This window comes from Pelodiscus sinensis, chromosome 2 (genome assembly GCF_052426305.1).
Source record: "Pelodiscus sinensis isolate ZL-2025 chromosome 2, ASM5242630v1, whole genome shotgun sequence".
Taxonomy (NCBI): Eukaryota; Metazoa; Chordata; order Testudines; family Trionychidae; genus Pelodiscus; species Pelodiscus sinensis.
In genome coordinates this window covers 234,567,176-234,583,955 of record NC_143053.1, presented here as the reverse complement: position 1 = coordinate 234,583,955, position 16,780 = coordinate 234,567,176, and the positions used below count along the sequence as shown (strand labels likewise).

Below are 16,780 nucleotides of genomic sequence, written 5' to 3'. Positions count from 1 at the left end.
GGGTGTGGACAAATGTTAGAAATAAGTTGTGTAGAAAAGCAACCTTATAAAGATAAGGTTAGATAACTTGACAAATAAAGGTACTGTTGATTATATTATAGGTAACAGGGCATTAGCAATATGGGAATCTGTAAATCAGTATTGTTTTGTGGATGTATTCATACTTTATTTTTAAAGAAATGTGTATAAAATATTAATTCTTACCTACAAAATGTTTTACAATATTTCTTTACAGCAAGCCTGTGGCTATGAGTTTACCAGCAAACTCCATCGAATGTATACAGACATGAGCGTTAGTGCAGATCTCAACAATAAATTCAACAACTTCATCAAAAACCAAGATGCCACTATAGATTTGGGAATTAGTTTTCAGATATATGTTCTACAGGTACTAATTAATAGAATGTTGCTATTCAATTGTGTGTACTTTTTCTTGTATTTTCGTAACAAACTGTTTTCTAAAATGTAACTAATACATGAATATTTCTCAGACTGAATTGATAACTTATAAATTAGATATCACTTTTGAACAATCCTGATTATATGAAACAGCTTATTTTTCCTAGGTTTTCTGAAAGATAATTTACCCTCTACAGTGCATAATGGAAAGATAGAAACAAAAGCCTTAACCATTTTCTTACTTAGAGCAAATGCCTCTTAACAGTATACATTTTAGCGAGTCGTATATCTCCATTTGTAGCTCACACACAAAACTACAGTTTAGTCATGAAGGCCATGGCAGTCATGAATTCTGTTACTTTATTGGATCTCTGACTTCTTCCACTTGTGCTCTCTGCAGCTTCAGCTAGGACTTGGGGGTGGAACTGTGCACCCATGTCCAGCAACTGTGGCCAGCTCTGCAGTGGGTACTGTGTGCTCCCTGTGACTATGCCCCATCTCCATGTCACAGCCCCACAGCTTCCATAAGGGACTGCAATGGGGACCATGCTGAAGCCAGGGCTGTGCCCCTCAGCCACATGTATTCCACCTGCAGCTGGGCCCATATGTCCTTCTGGTGATGTCAGAGGCTGTGCATCTTTCACATCCTGGCTGCAGCTGGGGCTGTGCATCCTTTTTTCACAGCACCATCCAATTCCAGAGTAGAGCTTGTGCCCACCACCATCACTGTACCCCAGTCCTACCCTGGTTTCTGCTGGGGCTATGCAGGGATCATGTATCCCAGGGCCATGTGCCCACGCCTACTGCTGGGGCTTGGTGGGGGCTGAAGCTGGAGCCATAAACCCCTGTCCTATAGCTGTGACCACTTCTGGAGTGGGAACTAGCCTCCTCACCATGCTTGTCTTTCTCCATGAGATTCCATTCCATTCCTCTCTCCTACTTAGCCCTGTCCCTGTTTTGGTTTTTTGGGTTTTTTAAAGTAAAGTCATGGAGAGGTTGTGTGAATTTTTGTTTATTGCCCGTGACCTGTCCATGACGTTTACTAAAAATAATAGTGACACAATCTTAGTCCTACTCATGTGTCTTTATAATTTGACTGGAACTATAAGGACCATTCTTGAGAGGAATATTTCATTTAGTGTTTATGGTCATTGGAGCTAATTTTAATCTCTATTGGAATGCTAATTTTTTTTCTTTTCCCCTTCCTCCATCTCTGCCAGGCTGGTGCATGGCCTCTAACTCAGGCTCCTTCATCAACATTTGCAATTCCTCAGGAACTGGAAAAAAGTGTACAGATGGTAGGTTGGTAGCTTCTTGCAAATTTGTGGAAAATGTTATGATACTTAATTAGAATCTCAAACAAAAAGCTAATGATAGTGATGTGTGTCTGGTTATATGTAAACCATAATTACCAATTATATGAAGTTTGAATGGGTTCACCAAATAAAATTCTGATCTTACAAAATTCCATATTTCCAAATTTTATCCTTCTAGCTAGTCAAATAATTGAAATATATAGATACGTGCCTCTGAGCTCAAATGTTGATTCCTAGTATTCAGGTGGGAAAGCTGATATTTTCCAACTGATATTTTCCAATATCATATCTTAACAACACACAAGTTCCTTGTCTTATGATTCAGAGAAGTCACTGAAACCATGATTCTGGTGGTCTTGCACTTTTCAGAACAGTATGGGTTTGCCCCTGTGCTCCTTCCTTTGGCCAAAATATTCATTCCTATTGGTATTTACAGTGCTGTCTGATTTGCTTTTTGTCCTCCATCCTAAAGTGGCACCATTTCAGAGGTCCTGTATTTTTATGATACATGTGTATTTTAAATTCTAGTTTCATGTACATTGTATATATTTAATATCTACAAAATATCTAAGTTGACCCCTGTCAACAGGTAAGTAGGTTGTGAAGTGCATTGGGAAGAAAGCATATAGAAATTAAAAATATTTTTGCATTATCAAATACACTAAATTCTATAGAAGTTGTATACAAGTACATTTTCAGGATATAATCTTAAACTAATGTCGAATGGAAAACATTAATATTTGCTCTAAAGTATCATGTTGCTACTCAATAAAAAGTATTTAAAGTGTTTAAGCAGAAATTGGAATATTTCGTTAAGTGTATTAAGCAATATTAAATCTTGTACATCAAACAACAAAGTGTTTTCATATTATACTCATTCCACCAATCCTGGTACTGCTGGGAAGTCCCACTCCATGGCTGTCATTACCAGAAGATTCTTGAATATATAGCCTTTATTAGAAGGTGGCTTCTCAACATACTCCTGGTACAAGACTTCTGCAGCACTTTTTTCTTTAAGCCTATTAGGCGGCAGGCCCCCTTTCCTACTGTTATTAGATGTTCTCTTCTTTTTGGGGCGTTCTTCCCTCACTGGCCTTGAGATCCACCAACGGACGTACCACCCACAAAAGGTCCCCGCTAGAGCTGATAAAAGTAGCTTTGCAAAGATGTCCAGTGAGGGTAGGACTAAGGAAGAGTCAAGTAGGCCCTACTCTGCTTCTGGGATTCCTTGGTTTTTGACTCTCTTTTTAAAATAATGGCATGATTCCTTCTTCATTGTTTCTGTCATCTGTCTTCTTCATTTTAGCATGTCCTTTCTTTTCCTTCTCCCAGGAATTTTTCCTATGCTGCAGTTTTTTAAAAGATCCCCCATATACCTCTTTACTTCCTGGAACTCTCCAGTGTAAGGTCCTTCAGGGACTCTTTAATTTCTTGGTACTGTTCCTCTGGGTTTTCAAGGGCCTTCTCTTTCTCCTTTAATATGCACCACACTTCTCCAGAGAATCCAAGTAAAAAATATCTAGGGGGAAAAGACTAAAACCTCATAAGAGCTGTAAGCTTTTCTGAGTTTGATATGGAGGTGGACAATAAGTTTCAAGTGAGCTCCTTACCTTGTTGTTTTCTCGTTAAAAGCTTGGAAATTGAAGCTCTCCAGACTCTCTCGCCTTATTTCACCATGCCCTTGAAAATACAAAAGCCATAAGGGAGGCTACCTGAAACATGCTGTTTACCCTTCAAGATCTCTGTTAGAAAATTTTCAAGGAATAAAGATTTCTGTTTTATAGCCCATCTTGTGGCCTTGATCTTTCTGGTCATTTCTAGAGTCTCAGTGTTTTGCCAGTAAAATGCATACTAGGAAGGAAAACATTTGTTAAAGGTCTCTGTGATATTATATGCTATTTGAGTTCTCTAGTATGCTCCACATTTTAAACAGTATGTAGATTGGCCATGGTGCAAGGTCTCTTCACAGACATGTACTGAGGAGGAGATCTTAGACAGCACCACCAAGGAATCTGTAGGTTTTTCGGAGCTTGAGTTTCCTTGGGTGAACAAGGAAAAACATCCTAAGACCAGATGTAGATTGTACTGATACTTAGCTTTTCTCTCCAAGTATTCTCTCTCTTTTCAGAGCAGACCCAGAGGTTACTATTCTAGCTCATTCCAGCAGTGCATGGTTTCAAACTCCATTTTTCTGGCAAGCAACAGTGAAAAGTGATTGGTCTACACACCCCATTGATCCAACAAGGGAAGATTAAATTTGTATCTTTAGAGTGCTTGTTTATACCCATTCTAATATAGGTGTGTGCATGCTCTGAGCATAGTTGCCAGAATTCTTTCCTTAGTGGCATCTAACACATTGGCTCTAGCACCCCATAATGCCCTGTTAAGATCATGCCCTTGAGTTCCTTCTTACTGCCTGTGACAGTTGCTGGAACTTCCCTCATTGCAGTCTTGTCCAGTGGCTTCCTTTTGTTTGTTGTGTGTATAGTTATAGTAGCTACTTAGTTGAAAAGTAGGATTAGTAATTTGACATCTCTACACTTTGAGAGGCTTGTGCCTTGGTCACCTGGTGTTAAGCTGTGGCAAGTGGATGCTATCGAGCGACCTGCACTGGAGTTACCTCAAGTATTAGGGGAAGCTCACAGGAAGGATCACAGTCAGATCTGCAAAAGGTTCAAGCCTCATACCTAGAAAGACTGAGCAGCGAGACTGAATGTCTTCTTGATGAAGGCAGTCCTGAGACCAGCAGTGGAGCCACAGTTGAACTCTGCCCTGACCACCGGTACTTTGGTGTGGAGTGTGCTTCCTGCCAGCATATGCTCTTAGAACTGATGTTTCTCACTCAAGAAGAGGAACCACAAGCACTGACATAAGCACTCTCTGAAACCAAAAGGGAGCCAGCAAGGAAATTGGGATAGCATGAGACACATGTCATGCTGCTCTCCCTCGCAAGCATTCCTGCAGCCCCCTCCATTGGCACTGGCATCCATTCTGGCTCCATGTACATCATCATGGGATGTGCCATCCCCCAGCAGGTGGCGTATCAAACAGTTGGCAGTATTGTCCAGCCTGGGAAGTATGTGGCAGCTATGATTAGTTCACACTGCCGGTACCATTGTCCCCTCACATCCAGGACTCAACACTGTTAAGTGGAAAAGAGCCCTTCCCCACCCTCTGAACAACGTTGAGAGCACTCTCTAATTGCTTCTTCTTAGGTGTCTCCACAAAACTGCTCACTGGCACCAGGAGCATTAGGACATTCAGAATCCCCTCATGCAGCTTATCTTCCTCATCCAGGTTGATGGTGGAGTCCGTCGTCAGTCTCCCCCCGCTGGGATTACTCATACTTTTCACCATGCCTGTTTTACAACTTCTAGGACATCTAGTGCAGGGGTGCTCTAAACATTTGGACCATGAGACTATGGAGATAGGCACCCATACAGTTGCTTTTTTGGAACATGTGGAGGTTTCCCCCAGTTCAGGGCTCCATCTCAAGACACTCTTATTTGGTAGCCTCACAAAGTAGAGTTCCTTCAGTTCCGTGCTGCAAGACACGAGAGCTGAACTCTACTGTTGAGCCTGGTACTGAGCCTAGTACCAAGCTGTAGAGTAGGTCTCTGCTGATGCAGAAAAAAGGGAAGAGTCTTTCCTTACTCACGCCCTCCTCTTCTCTGGATGAGGTACTTCTGCCTGCTAGGATATCCCCACCCTGGGTGACCACAAGGCCTACCAGGATTAAAGCAGATAGCCTTGAATTTGGGCATCCAGACAGAGGTGGAAAGAGGGACAACTCGTGGACTCTTGGACACTTTGGGGTGTCAGACCCCTGAAATGTAGCTCCTCCCCTTAATCAGGAGATCATGGAGCCTATTACGGCTCTGTCAGATCCTTACTTTTCTCCCAGCTACAGCTAAATGGAAGGAGCACATATATTTTGTGCCTACTAAGAACTGCAAATACCTATTCACTCGTTCTTCTCCTGAGTCCTTAGTGATGGTAGCCATCAAGGTCAGTCAGGACCCACACTTAAGGTAAAGGATCCTCAAAAGCTGGACTTGTTTGGCAGGAAAGTCTACTCCACAGAAAGAGTGCTGCTCTGTGCATCAAACCAGCAAGCCTTGTTACGTTGCTATGGTTTTAATATATGGGAAGCAATGCAAAAATTTAAAGACCTGCTTCCTCAGTGCACCCAGGCAGGAGTTCTCTTCCATTGTAAAAGAAGGGAAAGACAGTGACTCGGGATTGATAACAAATTTGGTCATTCCCTGGTTGGATTAGTTCTGCTCAGACCAGTAGACATACTGCTGTGCTCACTGTTCCTGCTCAGGCCCCAAAAATTAGGTAAAGGTTGCTGATGTCTTTATGGTTAGTAGAAAATAATCCCCAATTTCACAGCCAGATCAATGGCCATGGCTATCCTCATGCACAGGAGCTTGTGGTTACAGTCCTTTGTGTTTCCTCAGGAAATGCAGCAGATGGTGCAGAACCTTCCATGTGAAGTACAGATGCTAAGCTGCACAACCCTAAAGATTTTAAGGCATCTTTGAAATTCTAGGGCCGTTATTCATCTGGAGCATTATAGGCCCCAGCAATCTCATTGTTTCTACTCTCAACCGGCCAGACTTGAGCAGAGAAGGAGAAAGATTAAGATGTTTGCACCATCGCAGTCTGCCTCTCATCTTTCTGTCACTTTAAAGCACCTTTATTTCCAGTTTGTTTTCCCCCTCTTCCCCGACAGCCTGTCCATTTCCTCAGTGCCTGGAACAATATACTGCTGGGTCCTAAACACAGTGGAATTGAAGTATACCCTCCAATTTTTGTCAAAACCACCTTCTACCAACTCAACTTGTCTTTCTCTAGGGACTCTTCTCACAAGCAAATGTTGGACAAGAAGTAAAACTCCTCCCTTGGATGGGGGTTAAGGAAGGTGTTCTGCATCAAATAAGAGGAAAAGGTTTTTATTCCTGCTATATCTTGATCCCAAAAGCCCTGTTGGTTCTCAGACCAATCCTAAATTAGTGACAGTTAACTGTCTCAAGAAGTTAAAGTTCTGCATGATCTTCTTGACCTCAATCATCCCTTTATCCCTCCCTTGACATGAAAGATGCACGCCTTCATATAGCAGTTTTCCAAGGCCATGGAAGGTTTCTAAGATTTGTTGTAAATCAAACCCATTACTAATTTGAGTTTTTGCTATTCAGCCCATTAGCCATTCCCTGGATCTTCACAAAGTGTACGTCAGTAGTCATGACCTTCTCCAGATGAAGGGGAGTTCACACTTTCCCGTATGTCAGTGTTTGGCTGATCAAGGATTGGCCCAAGACTCAGGGAGAATGTAACATCAATCTCATACAATTAACCTTCCAACTTTGGAGCTATTAATTAAAAGAACAGAAGTCTCTTGTTTTCTCAGAGCATTGAAGAGTTCATCATGGCAGTTCTTCGTTCTGTGCAGACAAAAGCCTTGCTTCCAAACAATCTCGGCTTTGATAAGCTCCTTTTAGGTACATCTGATCACAAGAATCTAGATTTGCATGAGCTTCCTGGGTCACGTGGTCACATGCACATAATGGTATGACACTTGAGGCTATGGTTCAGACTTGTCCAGGCCTCATTGGCTATAGTATACTCTACTTTCAGACTTTATGGATGTGTTAGTTATATCTGAAGTCCTTAACTAAGTGGCTTGGTGGTTGGACTGCTACACTGTCTGTGTGGGAGTACCCTTTGTGAGACTCAGCCATCTGCATATCTGGCTTCTGACACCTTAATGTTGGGCTGGGGAGTTGACCTGGGTCACCTCCAAGTTTGAGGTTTTGAAAGGAGCTTTATTCCACGTCAGCATCAGAGAACTCAGGACAGTTCACCTGACCTGTCTGGCATTCTTGATCCTCATTGCAAACAAGACAAACTCTGTTCTCATGGACAATACAATAGCAATATATTACATCCACAGGCAGATGCTAGACCCAATGTGAGAGATACCACCATAGGAAAAATGGAAGTTATGCTTGGGGAATGTGCATACACCTAAATTGGAATGGACATGTGCAACACATCTTGAAGAAAACAGTTAAAAAGGTCAGTAACTGTTCTTATTGGCCTGGATAAAAATCAGGACCAATGTCTTGTGACTGTCAACAAGGGCTACTAGATTAAACTTGTCTCCTTACTGGATTCATTCGAAGGAATACATTAAAGTTTACCTTTTTTATTTCAGTCTACATTGCTCATTCCATATTCATTTGTTTTGCTGTTGAGAAACTTATATTGTTAGTACATTATTTTGTATATTCTGATAATCGTGCCAGCTTGAGTCGGGATGGAGGGATGATTGTTTTCCATAGCTTGAAAAAATCTTCTTATAAAATCGCCAACTTTCTTCCAGCATGCTTATGGACAAGTGCTCTCTCTTCTTCCAGATCAGGAGTTTGGTGTGCACTGCTAGAGCTTTCTTGTTTTTCTGGGAAATGGTCCTGCTAGGCGTTAAAGCTCACATTGATGTCAAGGTCAGAGGTCTCACGAACTAAAGGATTCAGTCAAATCCCGCCAACAAAGAGGATTCAGACCAACCTGGTATAACCATTTGTCAGATTTTATTTCTTCTATGCATTCTGGTATCCTATCAAGCCGTTCTTCTCCTCTGCAGGCTCTGTTTTTATATGGGACTGTTAAAGATTGACCATACCCATGCCCAACACAAGTAATTCCATCCTTTAGGTAATTGACTCTTCTCCCAAGAGCTTGTTCCAAGCAAAGCCTGTTTCTGGTGTGATCACAATCTTCGTGAATGCAAGCTGAGAGGGGCTGAGTAGTCATGTGGGCTTCCTCCCGTACCATGTGCAAGAAGGAGGGTCCATACAGTATCAGCTGATTGGAATTCGGTGACACTAGGAACAAGAATTGTCCTTGTGGATTGCTGAAACTAGACAGCCATTACCTTCACTATCAGACAAGGCCACCCAGCTTCTGAAGAAAGGCACTTGATCAAGATCCTAAAGGAAGACTACAAAAGATCAACTGTGTGTGGGAGTGTCTCGGTATCTGGACTAATGGATGAACAGGCAGACAGGTTTTTTTTTTTTTTCAAGAATTTATTGCTCTGGAACTTCCCCAAAATATACTTTATTTGCATCCTATAACTGCACTGCTTACGTGTATTGCTTCAGCCACTGGGAGAAGGCAGTTGGGAAAACAGACGTCTTCTCCTTAACATGGTCAAGCATGCTCTCTTACACGTTCCTTCTCTGTCTTTATTAAACACTTTTGCCAAGAGAAGTCAGATTGGGACAAACTGTCCCAAGAAATACCGTTAGTCTGTCTCAAAAAGTCCCTTGAAGATACTTAAATTCTGACACAGCCAATGAACATCCTGATCATGGGGTCCAACCAAACCTCTCAGGTCCTGAACCTGAGATTGTTGTCCCTTTCAGCTGGGAAATGAAAGGCTGAGACTTCTGGACTTTTGCCTGGCAGTATCCGGAAAGTAGGTAAAATATTAGAACTAAGACTTAGGAAATGTAAGAATATATCTGGTTATATTTTCAGCCTGGCATGTACCCCTGGGGTTTTAGCTATAACATGTACACCTGGGGTTTTAGCTTAGTCAGGGGACTGTCTTTATGTTTATTGGTTTTTGAGAAAAGGTTCAAGCTAAATTTCAGGTTTAGATGGTGGCAACAGGAGCTCAGACGCTCTCTAAGGGAAAGTTCACTGAAGTTTCACCCATGCATTTCCAGATTTCTTTGTGCAATCTAAAGGAGCGGACTACCTTTGTGCTTACCTGTACATGGTTGGAAATTGGTTTTGCAGCTTTCACGTGACCCTTTGAGGAACTGCCTAACGCTTTCCACAGCATAAAACTAACTTTTCTTGTTGCAGTTACCTTTAGCTTACAGGAAAAGTGAATTTGAAGTTGTCTGTTAAGGAACCTCTCCTGCACTCCATTCCTTACCAAAGTGGTCCTGTGAACTATTCTGGAGTATGAAATCAGCATGAATTAAGTTCCCCACCCCCATGTCAATCAAGTTATTTCCTTTCCTTCCTAGGTTCCTCTCATTCTTGTCTTTACAGCTTGCTAATTCCCAGCAGTGCCAGGACTGGTGGATTGCATATTGTGTGAGAATGGGACAATTTGTTCCTTACCTATAAATTGGTTTTCTCATATATACCAATCCACCAATCCTTTGTTCCCTTCTGAAAGTTACTGTTTGTTGTTGATAGGAAATCACTGTTAGACATGGATGCTTAAGCATATGAAGTACCCATTGCCTATTTAGACTGGGAACTGGATTCCAAGAATCTTCTAGAGAGCCACCTCAGTTACAAGAGCCATGCTTGAGACTTCCCAGAAATGCCAAGATTGGCATATTGTGTGTGTGTATGTATATATAAGAGAAGACCAGTTTACAGGTGAGAAACATAATTGTCCCATTGTATTAAGAATATATTAAGGACATGTTCCCCGTGGCCCCCCCCCCCCCCCCCCCGCACTTCTAAGTGAACTTCAAGAGGCCTCTTGTCTTTTAGAGAAAAAGAGTGTGTGTTTGTGTGGCTTTGTTATATGACCATGATAAGTTGATACTTAAAGGTCTTAAAATAGTTTCACAAAAAATCAGTGTCCAGGGCTCCGAGTGTTACACCGATCACAAGTACTAAAATTTGTGTGTAAAAAGTACATAAAGGAGAAAACAATGAACGAGATTACTATTGCTTTGAAGATTGCCTATGATTTTTCAAGAGTAATTACTGTAAGTGCTTCAGGTTTTCGGTGTCTAGTTTGATGTGCTTTGAAGGAGATTACTTTCGAAGTGTTGGGTGCTCAGTATTTTATGAAGTCCGACACCTTCAAGGTTCAGGTAGGTCATCTACAAATGGAGACACCCACAGTCACTACTCATTTTTAATAATCTTGGCAATTTAAATCTTGATAATTGAGTTATGGAAGGCTTGAAATCCTATTACTCTCTACAGACATCAAAATAGTGAAAATTGCTTGCACTTCAACTCTGCTTCCATAGAGTTAAAACTGGGGTGAAGAGCGTGTGGTAGCATGATCTGCACTTGGTGACTTTAGTTCTGCTCAGTTTGTTAGCCTGCAAGAAAGAGATGAAGCCCTTTTATGGGTTTGGTAACCCACAAAAGGCACTCATTTCTGCTTACATAGTGCTTTTGTTGGTTCATCAACAATAAGCACATGTACAGTAAAACATCATAGCAGCATATGTTGTGATGATATGCATTGTAGTGAAGAAGAGAGGAAATTGGATTCCAAAGTGTTTCTGCTTTCCAGGGGCAAAGAGTAGTCTATATTAAGAGTTAGGACCAATTATTTTTATAACATTGAATAGTGTATAACTTAAACATGTTAGTCATATTTAATCCAAAAGGACTAATAGGCACTTTGAAGACTGTTTCTATTTTGGGAGGCATTAGGCTTTAGTTATATTTGAATATTATTCAGAAATACAGACAGTGCTCAGATTTTGCTATTCCTTTATAATGTCTCAGGGAAAATTGTGACATTCCTGTGTTTTGAAAATTAATATTGTGACTTTATTTCTGACTGATTTTGAAATTTAATTTTTAAGCATTTGCAAAATGATACAATATGATCCATATGGACTTGCCAGTGGAATAACAAAGGGGAGTTTGGTTCACTTTTGATGCTTTTAAAGGACAATGTTTGCTTTTTTTAAGGATAGTATGTCTCTGTCTCACTGGTCCCCTATTGTGAATAATAATGAGGGTATTATCTGATGGCCTTGTATCTACTAGATTGCCTCTTTTTTTTTTTTCTTGCAGATGTGCAGAGTTAAATGTTAGCTACAGCTTTTACTTACATTTCTGACTTTATTGTGCCATTTAAAGAGTTGTGTTACTCAATATGTGGTTCATTTTGATTTTGACTTAGTCAGTAAAATCTTATAAGTAATTGAACTTTAGGAAGATATAAAATCTATAAATAAGCACAAAACAGCTTCAGAGAAATCATTAAGAGAAAATAATTCTTCTTCTGAGCATTTTCTTCTTTTGTAATCCTCGACTTTTAGCAGGCTATGCTCTCTATGCTTCCACGGTTGAGGAATTAAATAAGCTGCTTTTTTAGGTCTTTTTTCTTTAAGCATCCCCTTTCTTTAATAATTTATTAAACTAAATGTGTATGGAGGAAATAGTACATGTTTATAGTGTATAAGAAATTTTTGAAATTAGAATAAATGTCATGGAAAAATAAACTAATTGTTTGAAACTTGCTTGTTTGTCTGAATTTCCAGACCTCTTAATTTTGTGTCTGAAAATGTTTGTTTATCCAAATGTTCATACCTGTGTAATTTAAAATATAAATGCAGTTTATAAGATGATGAATATTATGAGTAAGCAGTCACGTTCATACATATTATGTTACATTTCCTGAATTAGCTTTTGAATTACTTTATTGATGTAATTTGTTCTCAAATATGTTAATCTAGATGTTTTCAATATTTGTCCAGAACCGTGTGTGTGTCTGTGTGTACACACTATGTAATTAAGCATGATTTGCTTTTAATTACAACATACATCAAAACCTGTAGATGTAACTAAGTTACATCTAAACACAAATGAAATGTGTGTTTTAGTTTGATTGAAACAGTGAATCAAAAATAGAATAAAGGATGATGATTGCATTATAGGAAAGGTTACAAATGTAACGTATGTGATAGAGACTTTAACAGTAATAGTAGTAATATGCTATTAGTATCCTAATTAATACTATTCTAATAGTACAATATTATAATTATTATACACAATTTTATCAATTATCCTTTTGGGATCAATGTTGACAACACTTGAATGTGAACAATACTGAGCTTACAGTAGTAGTAATTAATATAATTTCTTTGACATAGTCCCTAAATTCTTAGGTTTCAAATTATGATATGGAGGTTTAAATGTTTAGCTAAGGCATTTTGGACAAAAGCAAAATCTCAAATTGTTCAGCTTACATTTTGTGAGCATGTGAAGAAATATAGTATAGTATTTTAAATACTGACCTAGTACGGCCATTCTTATGTTCTTATGTTTGTTATGTAAATGCTTAAGTAGAAAATGATGAATATTCAATTAATATTTCTTTATTAACTGTGGTGGGAATGTGATAGTAAATTATTAAGGCTATAAAGGAGTTAAGTGATTTAACTGAAGATTACTTTTGTTTTACAGTTTGAATTATTTTACAGTCAGCACTTCAGTGGGAGGAAGCTTACTTGGTTACATTATCTTTGTACAGGTAAAATAAATGCATATTTCTGGTGTATTGAAAACTTTAAAACTACCACATGCTTCACGTACCACTAGGCAATAAATACTTTCCTGTTTTACATATAGCTAAACTCCTTTCCAATTTGGAACTAAGTTTTTATAAAGCCATTTGTTGCATTTTACATTCAAAGGTAAATGAACATTGTTTTGCTTTTACCTCAAACAGTATTTCTGTATTAAATAAATTACATCCAGTTATTGGTAAAAAACATATTAGAGTACACTATAATCTTTAAAAAACCATGGCACAACTTCTGGGTTATTAACCATTGAGCTGACATTCAACCAGTTAAGTGCTCTACACTACTTGACTTTTTGAATGTCCTTTTACCTTAACTTGAGTACACAAGTTTTAATGGAGACCAGTTTGACGTGACGTTCAGCTCTGTGATACAGAAGCAGAAGGAAGCCATTAAAAAATCAGACTCATTATCTATTAGTTAAGTGAGCAATAACAATAATGATTTACTTTTTACCATGCTCATTCCTAAATCATGTATATTATACTGCTTTCATTTGTAGCATTAATTAAATCATGGTTTTATTTTCAGTTATTCACCTATATTACAAATAATTCAGTAAACTGAGTCCTTAATATTTGAACACCACAGCATATTTTATAAAGGTGAATAATAGTCAGCGTACCACACAGCAGTGCATTGAATATTCAGATACATGAACTGACATAACTGAGGATTCCCATTAATCTACTTCCACCCCTCCAACAAGTTTTCAGGTAGCTGTCTCCGTGCTTTTTTGTTTCCAAGGGAGACATAAAGAAACTTACAATATTCAGACACCTCCCATTATAGAGAATTATTTTTCCACTGAGCTTCTTTAATAAAATCCAATGTTAATTCCATTTTTTACATGTAATATACTTGAAACTATTTTGCCTTTACTGTATTCGTTACTTTAAATGAAATTCTGCTATGTCCAAGTTCAGTATTAGCAGTCTTCACTTAATCTCTAAAATATGTTGCATATCTGTAGCATATATTCTTCATCTGAATTTTTACCTTAAAAGCCCTCCTGTTTGCATACCCAAATACAAAAATGATTATATGTATAGGTTTTGCAGCCCCACGCAGCTAGATAAACACCCATACAGCCATTTATACAAGTGCAAATCTCTGACCTGCATGCGCATGTTTATGAAACTACTATTATTATTTATTACAGGTGAAGTAAAAATGAACTATTTGTGTAAACCTTATGTAGCCATGGTTACAACATACCAAATGGCAGTACTGCTTGCCTTCAACAACAGTGAAACTGTCAGTTATAAAGAACTTCAGGATAGCACACAGATGAATGAGAAGGAACTGACAAAAACCATAAAATCATTACTTGATGTCAAAATGATCAACCATGACTTAGACAAGGTAAGTTGTAATGTCACACAGAAATTGTGACGTTTCCAGTTGTGATTTGTTTCTGTCTTCCCATGAGTTCTATTTCATTTTTGAAAGATGTTTACCACTCACATAGATCCAGATTACTGTTCCTGTTCTCAGATTCTTCTGGGGAAGGCATAAATAGCGACTTCTGGATGGAATTAACCAGTGGAGAGGATAGTGGGGATGTAAGCGACTAGTCAACTAGTCCCTTGATTAGTCGCTTGCCCTCTCTTGCTGCCTCTATAAGAGGCCGCAAAGGGGAGGGAGCAGGAGCCAGTGTTGGGGGGAGCTGGCTTAAAAGCTGGTTTCCCCAGCACCATCTTTGCGGGGGGTGGGGAAGGTATCTGGGACTGAGTGCAAGCTGGAAATCAGCTGATGCCCAGCTTTCACCCAGTCCCAGATACTGTGCCACTGCTTTTTAAATGTATTTAGAGCCTACTGGCTCTTAATACATTTAAAAATTAGAAGCACAGCACTTAAAAGGCTGGCGGGAGGAGGGGGAGAGGAAGAAGAGCCTGGCGGAAGCCTGCTGACTCTTAATACATTTAAAAGGCAGAGCTGCAGCAGGGTTAGTTCCTGGGGTGGGAGCTAACCCCTCTGTGGCTTCCCTGCGTACCCACTAATTGATTAGTCAGTTAGTTGATTAAACTAAATTAAACATCCCTAGAGGATAGACATATTTGCTATCCAAATTCCTCACACTAGCATTACAGCAGCAAGGTCTGTTAAAAAGGTAATAAAGTTGAGGCTGTATTATCTCTTTTTGTTCAGCCCCTTCTGGATGCAAAACTTTTTCTTTATGGCTTCAGAGGCAGTAACAATGAGGGGAAAACTCTGTAAGCATAGGTCCACCAGAGCCAAGCTAATTTTAGAGTAAAGATGAGTTAGTGTCCTGGACTGGTGACACTGAGCAGATACTATGAGCAAACCACTTGTTCAGTCTTTGCACCAAGAGAAGCAACAGGTAACCATTTCCTTCCTTCCTGGTCAACTTACGGGGATGGGAGGATTTCTGAAAGGGGATCAGTCTACCTTGGACTCTGAGGCATTTTGTCAACTTAGAGTAATTCCACAATTTTATAGCACCCAAACAGTTTTCAAGAAATAATATCTGGGTAGACTTAGAGTGAAAGGATTGTACTGGGAAACAGGAGATTTATTTACGTTCAGTGTCTGGCTCTGCCACAGAGATTTCTGTGATCTTGGTTAAGTCTCTTGCATTCATTTTACGGTTGCTGGGAGAGATTTTTTTCCTTACTTCGTACTAGAGCTGTGAGCTTTGTGGGATTCAGCTGTTATAGTGATAATCACTCTGTAAATGCTTTTACACAAGAAATGTTACCATCAGTAGTATTTCCAGACCTTCCAGAGAGAGTGATTGTACCATCTACCCCAGCAGTGTGTGAGTGAAGGTTATTCATGTGGTTTGCAAGAAGGGAGCAGTGGATCCAATACTGTTGTGAAATCTGACAAGGATGCTCGCTGGTGAAGATGTTTGCCAAGAAAGTATATAAGGAAATTGGGAGGGAGATCACAAGGAAATATTGGGTGTTGGGTTTAAGGTATGTGCCTGGAAGTATCAAGAAATGAATTTGGGTTGGATGAGTAGCTGAAAAGCTAATGTCAAGCTGAAATGTTTACTGGGGACTGGATAGGAGTTGAGTCTAGTGTGGAGAGCAATTACAGAAAATAATGAAATCCATTTGTGTGTGTCTATAGGTATAAAATAAAATGTCCTGCAGGATTATAGAATGATGCCATACATAATCTGTGTCCACAGGCTCCGCCCTCGCATGGGCTCCCTATCCCCAGATAGCTTTTGGGGACCAGCAAAGCCTTCTGGCAGCCCAACCTGGGCAGATTCCACCTCCCAAGTGTCCTGCTCGCTGAGCTCTGTCTGCAGCCTTTTGGGTGGCCTGACCCCCAGTCCAAGGGGTGCTTCAGCTGGTGCGAGGCCTGGGGCACAGCCCATTTGCACTGGCAATGGAGGCAGGCTCCCATGCCCCAGGGTGCCACAACTTGCTTCAGGGCCTCTTGCTTGCTCCACTGTTGTTCTTGGCGCACATGGCAGCAGACTCAGGAGAAGCACCAGGCATAGGGCGAGGCATCCCCGGCCGCCTGCGGCCCCATCCTCTGCCGCATCCTGAGCTGAGTGCTGAGCCATCCCGGTGAGATCCAAGCCCTGACTGGCTTCCTCCCACCCAAGCATGTGTGGGGCTGCAGCAGCGAGCGGAGCTTCTGCAAGGCAGGTGAGGAGGTGCCCCGTAGCACTGACCTGAGCATCCCAGACCCCCTTTGTCTGGTGCTGCAGCTTTGCCCTTGCTCCTCTCCCGTGCAGTTGGAGTACCATCGCTGGCTTCCTGCTGG

The 16,780-nt window shown here is 40.3% G+C and overlaps 1 protein-coding gene across 5 annotated transcripts in view; it reads left to right on the top strand.

The window, feature by feature from the left end:
* CUL2 (cullin 2) overlaps positions 1-16,780 on the top strand; it is an 89,622-nt gene that overhangs the window by 59,129 nt on the left and 13,713 nt on the right. For all 5 annotated transcript variants that reach the window (XM_014578525.4, XM_006133006.5, XM_075922692.2 and 2 more), the window contains 4 exons: positions 236-388; positions 1,620-1,697; positions 12,915-12,981; positions 14,196-14,398. In XM_014578525.4, the coding sequence (XP_014434011.1) occupies positions 236-388; positions 1,620-1,697; positions 12,915-12,981; positions 14,196-14,398 (501 nt within the window). The remainder of the gene's footprint in view (positions 1-235; positions 389-1,619; positions 1,698-12,914; positions 12,982-14,195; positions 14,399-16,780) is intronic.